General features: G+C 39.4%; 1 protein-coding gene across 2 annotated transcripts; it reads left to right on the top strand.

The window, feature by feature from the left end:
- Positions 1-3,528: 3,528 nt before the first annotated feature.
- LOC139464895 (uncharacterized) lies at positions 3,529-13,555 on the top strand. Of its 2 annotated transcripts, XM_071246477.1 has the most exons (22): positions 3,529-4,014; positions 4,792-5,281; positions 5,663-5,718; positions 5,978-6,653; positions 6,858-6,980; positions 7,110-7,165; positions 7,309-7,404; positions 7,636-7,755; positions 7,860-7,982; positions 8,116-8,190; positions 9,299-9,420; positions 9,656-9,760; positions 10,006-10,101; positions 10,362-10,484; positions 10,726-10,945; positions 11,180-11,326; positions 11,502-11,593; positions 12,050-12,123; positions 12,292-12,371; positions 12,579-12,729; positions 13,172-13,245; positions 13,351-13,555. In XM_071246477.1, exons 1-22 carry the CDS (start codon positions 3,786-3,788, stop codon positions 13,365-13,367), a joined length of 3,345 nt encoding a protein of 1,114 aa, XP_071102578.1. In that variant the 5' UTR covers positions 3,529-3,785; the 3' UTR covers positions 13,368-13,555. The 2 variants fall into 2 exon arrangements, 1 of the variants encoding a protein (XP_071102578.1); XR_011653133.1 differs by lacking the exons at positions 13,172-13,245; positions 13,351-13,555 and having other exon boundaries at positions 12,050-12,118; positions 12,579-12,588.
- Positions 13,556-13,623: the final 68 nt, after the last annotated feature.

A 13,623-nucleotide genomic window follows, 5' to 3' on the forward strand; every position in this document is an offset into this window, starting at 1 on the left:
CTTCTTCTCTGGAACTAACAGGTAGATATCAACCATATTTGGTTGGAAGCACTCTCCGGTGGTGAGGATTCAAACTGGTGCAAATGGTGGGGCTGACACAACCAAGGGGCTGAGGGGCGGGGCGAAATAGGGGTAACTTGGCGTTATTGCTTTAAACGACTTCTTCTCTGGAACTAACACAGCAAAAAAAATGCAGTTTCCGGTATCCCGATACCTCCGGACACTTACCCAAAACACGTCCGGGTATCCGGTGGCAGATACCTTGGCAGATACCAGATCCGTGGTATCCGGCATGAACACCTCACCGGAAAGTATGCCACCTGGAATCCAGCTATCCGGCACCGGATACCTCAATCTGGGTGTCCAAGGATCCGGCACCAGATACCTCCCGGATGAGTACTCCAGGTTGACAGTCTGGAAGGACCCCTCCAGATTTCAGAAGTGATTGGCAGACAGCTATGAGGAGAGTCCAGTTATTTCAATGGGGGCCTACCGAGAAGTTGTATGCCAAGTGACACTGGGACACACTCACAAAGGCTGGTCTGGCTAATGTGAGAAGACCAACCAATGCCAAGTCAGTGTGGGACCCTTCAAGGTCGTTGAAGAAATTGTTGTCTTTGGCCATGTGGTAATCACTTGAAAGGAATGATGTTTGGGACTACTTGTCTATAAATGTGGACCCAAACACCAAATAGAATGTTCACAATTCTACTAACACAATGCAACAGCGATAGAGCCCATGTGGCCTCCCCTCATCCTGGTTCCTGTTTTTCCATGGCAATACAGAAGGAAAAGGAGGTTTGAGGGCAAGTAACATCTGAACTGGTGAGCTTGGTCTGCTGGTGCTTTCAAGCGAACAGTTATCCCGCTCTGTTAATGTTATGAGTATTGAAGAATAGGAGGAAATTGCAAACTGCATCAGGAACCATCATGTGAACACTGTTCAATGTGTGATATGGGCATATAAATAAAAGAAATTGATCATTTGTTTGTTGTTTGTTTCATTAGCCAGCTGTGTAAATGGGAATTTTCCAAGATTTTGCCTCAGTTTGATAGCCACAGTTATCGTATGCATTGTTTGGACATCTTTGGAATAACACATTGATCTGTTATGTCAAAGGTCAATGTCATAGCCAGACAAAAAGTTTGTTAATGGCCAAACTCTTCCTTAGGGCAGGGATAGAAGTTGGCAAAAGGTCATACACTTACTTTTTCTCTAAAGTGCCTTTTCCTGCAGAAGTCTAAATAACTCTTATACATATAGTTGTATATCATTGTCATATGTTTGTCCAAATTACATTTAATTCCACCAAATGACATCATATTTGGTTTCTGTGCTGGACAGCTCTTTGAAATGTTTTGAAATATTTGTCACTGATATTGAAGGTCAAATTCACTGTCAAGGTCAAAAGTGATAACTCATGAAGGGTTAAGTGTAAGATCAGGGCAATATTGAAGGTCATTCATAAAGTTTTTCCATTATCACTAAAATGCCTATTTCTGAAGATATTTGTGAAGTATTATGCATGTAGTATTATATGTTATATTATTTGAATACTCATGTATGAGCAGTGGCAACAAATCACAGTCACCTAATTTCAATGAGTAGTATAAGCCATATTTTCATTGTTGCACATAATTTTGCCTAGGGCCTTCATAAGTGATATAAATGATATGAAGCACTTTACAATTGTTTTTGAAATAGTCGCAACTGATATTGAAGGTCAAATTAACTTTCAATGTCTTTCAGTAAAAATGTTCACAGTAATTGAGGAAGAGCTCTCTGTAGTGTGATGAAATCTGGTACATGTCACCCTCAGAGTGAGACATATTGTGTTTCAAACTTAAATGAATCTGGTATGTCTAGATATAACAAGTACTTGTACGTTACAAATAATCTTATTATCATCTCGCCAGGACCAAAGGCCCAAGTGAGCACACAGTCGATGAGTTTATACTCTCACTCAGAACAATCTGGAAGGCTGAACATGAAATTTAAAGATATCATCATCCATGTTCATTAAACAGCTTAACATCTAAAAAGAATTATAGATGAAATTGAAAAATTGTCTTCTCCTAAAGTACATGCCCATAGATCTCAACTTTAAGGGGATTTACAACTAAAATGACACAGAATATTACTACAGCTATCTGATATGCCCAGGCTAACATTATTTACCTACTAATAAGACATCTCGAAAAATTGCACCCGGATACCTTCAGCAATGTTCAATTTTCTTGGTTAGAATCCAATATATTTTTAGGTGTTTCACACTTAAATGAACAAATTGCACCCCCCAAATTGTGACATTTTTTTTTGAAACTCAGAATGAGGTATCTGGTGCCGGATCCTTGGACACCCAGATTGAGGTATCCGGTGCCGGATACCCGGATTCCAGGTGGCAAAATTTCCGGTGAGGTGTCCATGCCGGATACCACGGATCTGGTATCTGGCAAGGTATCTGCCACCGGACACCCTGACGCGTTTTGAGTAAGTGTCCGGAGGTATCCGGATACTGCATTTTTTTTGCTGTGTAACAGAAATATATCAACTATATATTGTTGGAAGCATTCTCCGGTGGTGAGATATAATCCCCACCCTATAATAAACAGATACATTGTATACATTTGTGTCTTATGAAGAGAATAATAATTTTATGCAAATAGGAATCGCCCTGGGGTCCAGCCTCGCATGTCAGCCTTATGTGGAAGGAAAGCTGGAAGTAACCCAGGTCTGTGCCGTTTACCCTTTTGGTGAAACCCACAGGCATATCGGTAATACTATGGTGGTTACCATCCAAGAAACGTATTCAGGGCGAATATGGGATTCGAACACGCGATCATATGATTCTGGCGCTTATAAGGAACGCAATTGCTGCGCATTAAGCTAATGGGTCATCCGTGACTTATCGCGACTTGTTTTCAGTCATATAAAATTAAGTTGAAAATTCGGGTAGAAAAACTGATAAACTATAATTAAATGTAAAATTGGTGATAGTGTGCTATTTTTGTAGATAAGAAAATATATTTTCAATATATAATTATATGTCAACGTTTTTAAGACACGTCTCATTGGGTGAATATAAAACGTCAAGGCCAGGGAATAATCAGTCTCGAGTATCTGCAATGCCGATTCCACTGGGCGTAAAAAATTGCTGAGAAAATTCCTCGAAATTAACCTAGATTACTGCCGCTATATATGTAGAATTCATCCATCAAACACACACAGTGAGAGAGTGAGAGAGCGCGCATGAGAGATAGAGAAAGCGAGAGAGATATTAATAATAAGCCTATAATTGCTTCTGTGAGCATTAAATCTACAAGCCACACTATCGGATGACAATGATATTAGGTCACCTCGACCAGGATGCAAGCCAATACAATACGTGCCAGTAAAGGCTACACATAGTAAGGTTATTTTTAGTTGGGTATTTCCATGTAATTTCCCGGGATCGTACTTTCGGTATGACAAGACTGTTAAAATAGACCACGTTCCGTGTAGCTGAATACATTTTCCTGAATGAACGGACGACATATTGAAAATCTTGGCTACTTAATATCCCCGTAGGTTTGTGAGTATGTACCACTAGAAGTATGACAGTGTTTTTACATTTGACCCTCTCTCCTATCTAACAATCTCATGTGAAGCTCGCAGTTCACTATACTGCTGGTTGATATATATACATATACTGAAATTTACGATCAACAACCGCTTTACATTAGAACAGCTGTACGACTGAGAGTTAACCATCCACGCATACAAGGTACCCCAAGGAACATCCACAATGGATTCTTCTGATGAAGAGTTTATAATTGACATACAACCAGAGCCAGGGGAACAACAGCGTGTTCAGGACGACAACCCGCTCACAGGAAATCAGAAAATGGGACGCCTTGTTTTCCGAGAGACAATGGGTACTGACGTTAAAATGATTACAGAAAACTGTGAAGTGGTGGACATCAACACCGACCAGGCTGCTTTGAAGATGTTGTCAGCTGGAAACAAGAATACAGGTTAGATGTTCGATATGATGTCGGCTTTGTATGTTATTATGTTTTGATTCAGTTTGTTATTGTTTAGATATTAAATATTTTTCTATGGTTAAATTTTATTCCATATGCAACAGCTACACATGAGCCCTAAAGAACAAAATGACGGTTGCATTATCCACATCAATGTGAGATTATGCACAGTCCCTTTGCCGTTTTTGTTATTTAATGCTGTTTAATGGAAGACTGTGTACATGTGATAGTTGTTTAAAATTATTACTGACATGTATTCGGCTTACAGAATGTTAATCAAGGATGCCAATCCAATTTACAGTTGGTGTAAGCAGTCTGCGTATTTATTTTTTTTATAAATAACCTGTATCTTTGATGATTTTACCTTTGGTCCAGAATTTCCAGCCTCATGCCCATGATAGAATGAATCTGTCGTTGAAGCAGACATGTACAAGACGGTTCGAGTTGTGGAGTAAAAGATACATACATCCTTTTAAGAATAGTTGCGTCCCTTGGGCACACCAGAAACATATGATTGTGGGTTCGAATCCCGGTTCGCCCCGATTATGTTTCTAGGTTTGTCAGCACCATACCCGTGCTCGTGGGTTTCACCGAAGAGGTAAACGTCTGAGACCGGCATCACTTCAGGCTTTCCTCCCACATTAAGCTGACACACCGTGATATGACTGTTAAAAGCAGCGTTAAACTCAACTCACTAACATACTAAATGTTCATGGTTTAGCTACATGGTAGATAGAGGAGATTGATATGTGGTGTTTGTCATTACAGATGCTCTTCCAGTTGTTACATTATCTTGGGATGCTTTGTCGAACACGCCACTCTCCTTCTGTCAAGTCCACCTTCATGCAGGTTCGGAATGCATGTATGCCGACGTTATCCATGGCTTGATTAGGAATAATTATAGACAACTTCGGAGCCTTACAGAAACAATTCACTCAGACTACAGTGCACGAGTCACTCGCATACAGGATAACCCGTTTGGGTTTGGACTAGCCCATGAGAGTGATGTAAGCTTGGATGAAATTGGGCGCGTGATAGAGGACTTGGAACGAGATGTCCAAATTGTTTTGTCTGCTTGTGTAAACAAAGATATTTCACTGGAATTAAGTCTGGACCTCAGTGGTTCAAGGGAGACAACTTATGATGAACCCAATACCGAGCCAGTAGATATTCCAGTACCTGTAGAGGCCCCAAAAGAGCCTCATTCTGGTGGTGCCCAGGTTGTTGAAGATACTGCTGACAACGCTGATGAGACTGGGTATGTTACATTGCATGTAGCTCTTGTCCTTAGTCTCGGCATATTGATCCATGTTACACACTGGAAGTATTGTGCATGCTTATATATCACTGTCGTAAAAGGCGACTGTGTAACGGGATTGGGTGGTCAGGCTAGCTGACTTGGTTGATGCATGTCATCGATCCCAATTGCGTGGATCGATGCTCATGATATCAATCACTGGATTGTCTGGTCTAGACTCATTATTTACAGATCGCCGTCATATAGCTGGAATATTGCTGAGTGCCGCGTTCAATAACAAACAAACAAACACAAATTGTCTATCGCTTCCACTTTGATCACATAAGACGTTCAGTATCAACTCATTAGTAACTCCATACATTAACATTTCTCATGTTTCAGGTGTGCGAATGAAGCTGGAAATTCGAGTACAGTGGACAGTACATTGGGCGACGATGGTAAACCTTGAATTATTTTATTAGATTTTTATTATAATTTGATACCTTGGAATTTAAATATTATATATATATTTATTATATATTAATGTTAGTATTGTACATGTCTAGAAATATTGTGCCATTCCTACAGTCGCTAAGTTTACTATGCCAATGTCTCCATTGAATGGTGCCACTACAATATTATTAAAAATGCATTTATTCACATGAGGAACTGATGAATGAAAATGTTAGAGAAATATGTAATCTATACACATTACAGTTGATGAGACAGAAAGAAAGTTTGAAGATATTGAGGAAAACCTGAAGGCTCAACGGAATGTCATTGAAGCGAGTTTTGAGGAACAACGAGCCCAAAATGAGGAGATGAACACCACGTTGAAATCACTGATGTCCCTTGTTCAGCAGAAAGTAAGCGCGAAACAGTCTGAGGAAAGTGCCACTGAATCAACACGTCCGTCTGCGTCGCCTGATCTAGCCACTGACGGGGATTCTAATAAGGCATCTACTACAAAGGGAGGTCAATCGGACAGAGGCGGAAGAAAGGAGCACAAAGTCGTTATGGCTGGAACTCAAGAGAACGTTGTGGGCCCAACTGAGGTACGTCACAGTCAAGTGGAACCCAAAAGTGATACCCTGGAACAGTCGGGCCAACATAAGGATACTGAACAACAAAACCTGGGTCGGCAACAAGAGGGACAACAAAAGCAACAGAAACTGGAAAATCCGTCAAGTAATAGTCGTTTGAAACTGGACGCCAATTTGTCGGGGAATGTAAATAAACATCCTTTATCGAATGTGAAATTATCTGAGGTGCCACATCATGAGGATTCATGGAATCCTGATGACCGCTTTTTTGATATTGCTTTCAACAGACCAGTACCCCTGGCGAATTCGGGGAAACCAGAGAATGCTTCACCTGACTTTGATTCAAACCGGTAAGTGACTTCAAATGAGATCTTGAGTACTTTATAATAACGGAATTGTTGAATATATGCGTAAATATACAAATGATATGTGTAGCATCAATATACGAACAAGTATAGCAATGATATAATATATGGTGATATACAGAACTACATTCTTTCCCCAGATACATTTGTCTTAAGACCTATGCTTAACAACGGTTGATTTTACACCAGGAAAGAGATGCCGGAGACAAGCCAAGGCGCGGCTGGTGGTTACATGGTTGACCCAAAGCTCACTGCTTACATGCAAGATGGGAACCTGATGCCGACTCACGACAATAAAATAAGTTCGCCTGGGTAGGTTAATCCCTCCAATACATTGAATACATATCTGTGAAGTATGTTGGCAGTGAAGAATAATGCAAAAGCTAACCTTGTGTCCTTAGGGTTTCCCACATTGATATGCGATATACACTCGTATTACAGAAAGAGCAAGCCACAACCACAACCCCGTCCACCTCAGATGACAGGACATCATACAGGTAGGACAATTCCATGCATCTTCCTCTGGCGTGTTGTCAGTTTCACCACACGTGTATTATGGATGAAAAGTTCGTTGTAAGAGCGCTGTGGGTCACGAGCAGATACACTGAAGGTAAATGCAATTCTATTTTGTTGATTTCAGAACTAGCACAGCACTTCTTGAAGGTGCATGGAGTAAAGGGCTCATCGCCGGAAGTGCGACGATTGGTAAAAACAGTTGAGATGGCAATGATAGACGGTACGGCCATGTGCATGAATACTTCACAGTGTTCTTTGAATGATTTTCACCTGTACGAACTGGTTGTGTATTGTCACGATAAAATCAAGTGAAGTTTTTTTTACCAAATTAACAACTAAGAAAAAAATACAAATTGTTTTCCTGATGTAAAATTAAGTAAATTATACGTTTTATATCGTATAAGGTAGATTCAAATGCCTAATTCATACATTGTAAATTCATTTTCCACAGAGAGCCCGATGCCTCCAAAGACTCGAGCCCTCGACACGATACTCTGTCTCGACACTTCAAGCAGTATGGGACAGAAAGGCCTCAAAGAAATGAAGGACATAGCTTTTGGATTTATTGACGGTATGCAGACTCTGTTCATTGTTAGTTTAATATGATTTTGATAACACCTTACAGACGTGCGAATAAAGGTTCAAGTTATAAAACAATACCTCGTAATGTTTCAGCCCTGGATGACATTGCAGCGAAGCATGAAATCGAAGAGAACCTTGCTGTCGTGACATTTGGAGGACAGTCAAAAATCGAACACCATTTGAGCAATGACTATACCAGTGTCAGGGAAAGAATTGGTAAGATACACACGATACACATTGAAATAATAAAACATTGAATAATAACTGATTGGCTTTTAAATTTCTGTTAAAACTGTGACAAACCGAAAAAGTTGAGATGCCTTTAATTGAGACCATATTTCTCGTTTAGATAAACTTAAACTTGGCGGTCGGTCACCATTATTTGAAGCACTTCTGGTGTGCCTCTGCGCTATAAATGGACGAGGTATGTTACAAAATACTTAAATAATTTGTGTACACCTGATTAATGTATAGATGAAGTGCCCCAGTCACCTGATTAATGTATATATATATAGTGATATTATCACAGTATTAGTGTATAGATGTAGTGAAATTGTCACTTGATTGTCTCAATCCCCAGATAAATACATAGATGTACCGGGGGCACTGGTGGCCCAGTCGTCTAAGGCACCGCAATTCGCAGATGTGCAGAGTTGCGTCCCTTTGTCCACGCCGGAAACCTATGATTGTGGGTTCGAATCCATACCCGTACTCGTGGGTCAGCACCATACCCATGCTCGTGGGTTTCACCGAAGTGGTAAACGTCTGAGACCTGCATCACTTCGGGCTTCCCTCTAACATTAAGCTGACACTCCGCGATATAACTGGAATACTGTTAAAAGCGGCGTTAAACCCAACTCATTTACTCACTTACTCACAAAGATGTACTAAAACATCCACCTGATTAGTGTAAAGATGTAGTGTCACAATCACCTGATTAGTGTATATATGTAGTGACACAATCGCCCGATTCGAAAATATACTGGTATGTAGCATCACCTGTAATCACCTGATTAGTGTATATATATGATATTATCATCTGAATAGTGTACAGATGTAGTAATATTATCACCTGATTAGTGTATAGATGTAGTAATATTATCACCTGATTAGTGTATAGATGTAGTAATATTATCACCTGATTAGTGTATAGATGTAGTAATATTATCACCTGATTAGTGTATAGATGTAGTAATATTATCACCTGATTAGTGTCTAGATGTAGTAATATTAACACCTGATTAGTGTATAGATAGGGTAGTAATATTATGACCTGATGAGTGTTTAGATGTAATATTATCACCTGATTAGTGTATATATGTAGTAATATTATCACCTGATTAGTGTTTATATGTGGTAGTAATAACAACTGATTAGTGTACAGAAATGGTAGTATTACCACCTGATTAGTGTGTAGATGTAGAAGTAATATTATCACCCGATTAGTGTATAGATGTAGCAATTCTGTCACCTGATTAGAGGTTTTTGTACAAGTAACAGACCAATATGTCAGTTGAGTCTCCAATTGTCAGGGGGGGCGCTGAGTATCTCTGGCGTCCACCGAGTTCAGCCGCGGCTCATCATTATCACAGACGGGAAGGCCTCCGATGAATCTGAGGACTCTGTAGGTGATGTGGACCATGTCGATGACAACGTAAGGAAATACATATTGCTCCATCAGCCCTTCGCAATTGTTTTGCTTGATTGGCATTACAAAGCAAATACAAATAATTTTACATACACACACACACATACATACATACATACATACATACATACATACATACATACATACATACATACATACATACATACATACATACATACATACATACATACATACACGATATGACGCATGCGATTATATTAATGATATACATCATGTTTAGGTCAAGTTGCGCATTATTCAGTTGATGCAAGAGTTTACAGCCAAGAAGAATCAAACAACATTTCCCAGGCCTTTGGTGTGGGTTCCCGTTGGAAATGCTAATGAGGTACGAGTTGATGTCCTTTCCATGTTAGTGAACAGTAATGTGACGTTAAGTTGTTTTGAAAGTTCTACAATTGACTCATCGTAAAATTTTTATCTTCAGACTTCATAAAAAAGAGATCGTTTTTCGCATGTTATTAGTCCGTTTGGTTAATTTCCTCATATATCAGCCTGATATTAATTGTATTAATATTGATGTTCACAAATGTCCGGATATTATTGTGTATGCGTGTGATGATGCCATTTCAGTCCTTTCTGAGGTCACTGGCAGAAATAGGCCATGGGCAGTACATGGCAGGGGGCCTCTCAGTTGTACAGAAATTGAGTCAGTATCAGCGAATACAGGTAAAGGAAGCAGAGTTTTCTTTTCCTTCAGTTACAACGTTTCAAAATATACATTCCAGGTTTTACTGGTACACTTGGGGTTAAGCAAAACGTTAACTCAAAAACAATGATCGATGAACTGTAGCTATATAGGTACATACTGAAATGGTTATGGTACTTGTATGCGTGCATTAATGCAAACTGTTCAGTTACACACACTTATATTACTATACACGTATCCAACATAACTGAAATCTGTAAAATTTTGTATTATCCTCCAGGAGGCTGTGGGCAAAATATTTGTATGTCTCCAAAGACAGATTGGTCCTGAGACTGGAGATATTCGTCACGATATCGACACCATCATGGGCGCGCTGGTGGGGGACATGGAAGAGGAGTACAAGGTATTTGAGACGCTCACATTTAGTCACATAGTTCTCTCCCGAACTAAATAGCATTCTGAAATCATTTTATAATATTCCATCTCAGTAACAACTGTTTTAGCGATGCTGAATTTTGGGAAAATGTCATGGCTAAACTAGTAACAGTAGGACAGTGCCGGACGGGTTCCTTAACATTGTTTCAAATAACTTATGTCAAGAAAATATATTTCTATAAAACGTTTGTATTCTGATCACGTTGTAGACAGAAGTTATTAAAAATGTCATGGCAAAGCTCGAAGGTAAAGAAGGATACGGAAACGAAGAACAGGGCCCTGATGGGTTTGACTACATAGTTGAAGTGGATGGCCTTCCTCCCCTGGGAACTAGGGTGACCAGGGGACCGGACTGGCACTGGGGGAACCAAGACACGGAAGGCCCGGGCACAATCATCAACCATTATGATAAACATGGAGGGGGAAAACGTAATGATCATTTTTATTGTCTTAAAAGGCTTGTCAGCTTTCTTTTCCATATTTTCAAAGTACAGGGATATTGCGACTTAGTGTGTCGTATGGTACTGTCATTTAACATGGCATATATAAAGAGTATATTATTTTGTGACCGATAAATCAAGTGAACACTTGTCATAAACAGCCAAGGTAAATACATGGTTTCATACCCTAACACAGATATTGTTCAGTGATATTTCTGCCTAGATTTGCTGTATGTCCAGTGGGACAACGGGACCTTCAACCAGTATCGGTATGGTTTGGACGGTGAATATGATGTGTGGCCAGCCCCTGATCAACCGAGGCTTATTGCGTCTGACATGCTTATTGAAGTGGGTTGTGAAGTGACGAGAGGTATGAAAAGCATATTTTAAGGTCCTTAAAGAATGCCTTTTATTATTATTGACACTGATGCTTTAGCTTTTTATCCATTTATTCAATTAATTAATTAATTCAATAAAATGTCAACATTGTTTGAAATTCTAACTGACACATGCTGTGAAATACGAAAATATCTGCCTTTGTGCAGGTCCTGATTGGAAGGATGACTACGAATACCAGGATGGAGGACCTGGATGTGTTGGTGTCGTCATCAGAAAGAATGATCAGGGAATGGTGAAGGTAAGGGTCCAGCTATTTGATATTCAGGGGTGGGGGCTGTTATTTGTCCGGAGACTAGATATTTTTTCAAGAACAGATGCAAAACATTTAATGAAAATTAACACCTTGCAACAATATATTTGTTATTGCCGACAATGTCTCTTTTTTCAACAGTATGAAGCATAATAATTTTTTTCATGAATTTTCGGGGACAATTTACTTTTTCGATATAATCCCTGCCCATTTATAGTCACATCGGAAAAATTGCAGGGATATCGTGACGAGAATATATTATATCATTGATAATAATAAATCTAAACCTGTCGACGATGGACATTACAACAAAATTGGACAGAACATTTGAAAGAAATAACCGTTATTCAGTTGACTATGGGCTTAATCACCTTCAAAACGGGTTCCTTTTTGACAAAACGTCCACAGGGAGACACCATTATCACCTCTTATCTGTCCTACCAGGTTCGCTGGAAACAGAACTGTTACATAGGCTCATACAGATATGGTGCCGACGGAAAGCTGGACCTCACTGTAAGGTATTGTGTTTCTAGCTACTTGTTCTACCATTTAAAATATACAGATTCTGATCAAAGAGCACCCGAAATCAGAACTTGACATTTATAAACAAAGAAGCATGTATTACTCTGAAACAAAAACTGAATTATCTCGGAATTAAATGAGAGTTTCAAACGGATATTTTCCAGAGACCCGGGTGACATTCTGACCGAACTCACCAGATCAGATCAGGGGAAGCTCTCTACCAACGTCACAATGCCGGAGGAAGGTACACATGGTTTGACTGATAACAATATATCCATAATTTCACTAATATGGTTGAATATATATTAATGAAGATCACTCCTCTTTAACACACCCATATAACAATGTTATTAAGTTGAAGTAAGGCGACCTGTAATGCGATGATAACACATGGCTAGACCAGTCACTAATGTAGTAGTTTTCTAAATCTAAATCTACAATAATCTTACAGTCAAGGTACAAGAAAAGGGTACGTGGGTGTGGCACTGGAAGGACGAAAGAAACCAATGGCAACAATATACAGCTCAAAATAACAAAAAGCTTGAAGACCAATATCGTAAACGGTCAACTGGGTCATGCCTTGTACAGAGAGCTGGCAAAAGGTAAAATAATATGATACCAATTTTCAGTTACCCTGTTTTACATTGACGTCACCTCTATAGAGTGGGGTTAACCAGTAGATGTTTGGTGGATCTGATAAATCAAATTTGTCAGACAAGTATTGTGAGGTTCGACTCGTCTGACTGACACTTACTTGGACCGCGCGCGCGCGCACGCACGCACGCACGCACGCACGCACGCACATATATATATATATATATATATATACATACAAGCATACATACAAGCATACATACACACACCTGCACGCACGCTCACACGCACGAAAGCATGCATGCCATATTTGTGTTGATGATAAAAATGATTCGTTATATTGCACATTACGTCCATAGAAGTTCTTTAACATTGCCTTGATACAGCATATTTGACTTAACTAAGTTGACAGAGAATACTTGATTACTGTGCATGTGTTGGTGTTTACAGTTACAGAGTACTCTTCAAGGAAATGTTTGAGAAGGATTTAAGTAATGAATCCAGAAGAGAAGTGAAGAGAACATGTAAGTGGTATTATTTTTTTCTTAAGTGAAGGTATTTCTGCGTCCGATGAAAATCTAAATCAAATCCTGGTTGTTGTTTAAATCTTGTCTTACATTCTTTTGCAGGTGTTGACAAGAAATGATTCTAACTTGCCATATAACAAGAAATGGATATTTCATGGCGATGTGACACTCGAAAGCACTGCTATCGCTATGATGAAATATGAGGCAGTTCTTAATATGAACTTGATGAGTCCACATGAGTTTCTACCCACAACTGGCTGCACACATAGACAAAACAATGCGTCTTAGTAAAGAGAGACGTTATCCTTGTGGCATGATATGTACAATGAATCTGAATACATTTGCTTGGAATGTCCATTTTAGCACGATTTAAGA

Source organism: Haliotis cracherodii, unplaced genomic scaffold (assembly GCF_022045235.1).
Source record: "Haliotis cracherodii isolate W230 unplaced genomic scaffold, xgHalCrac1.p SCAF_1, whole genome shotgun sequence".
NCBI lineage: Eukaryota > Metazoa > Mollusca > Gastropoda > Lepetellida > Haliotidae > Haliotis > Haliotis cracherodii.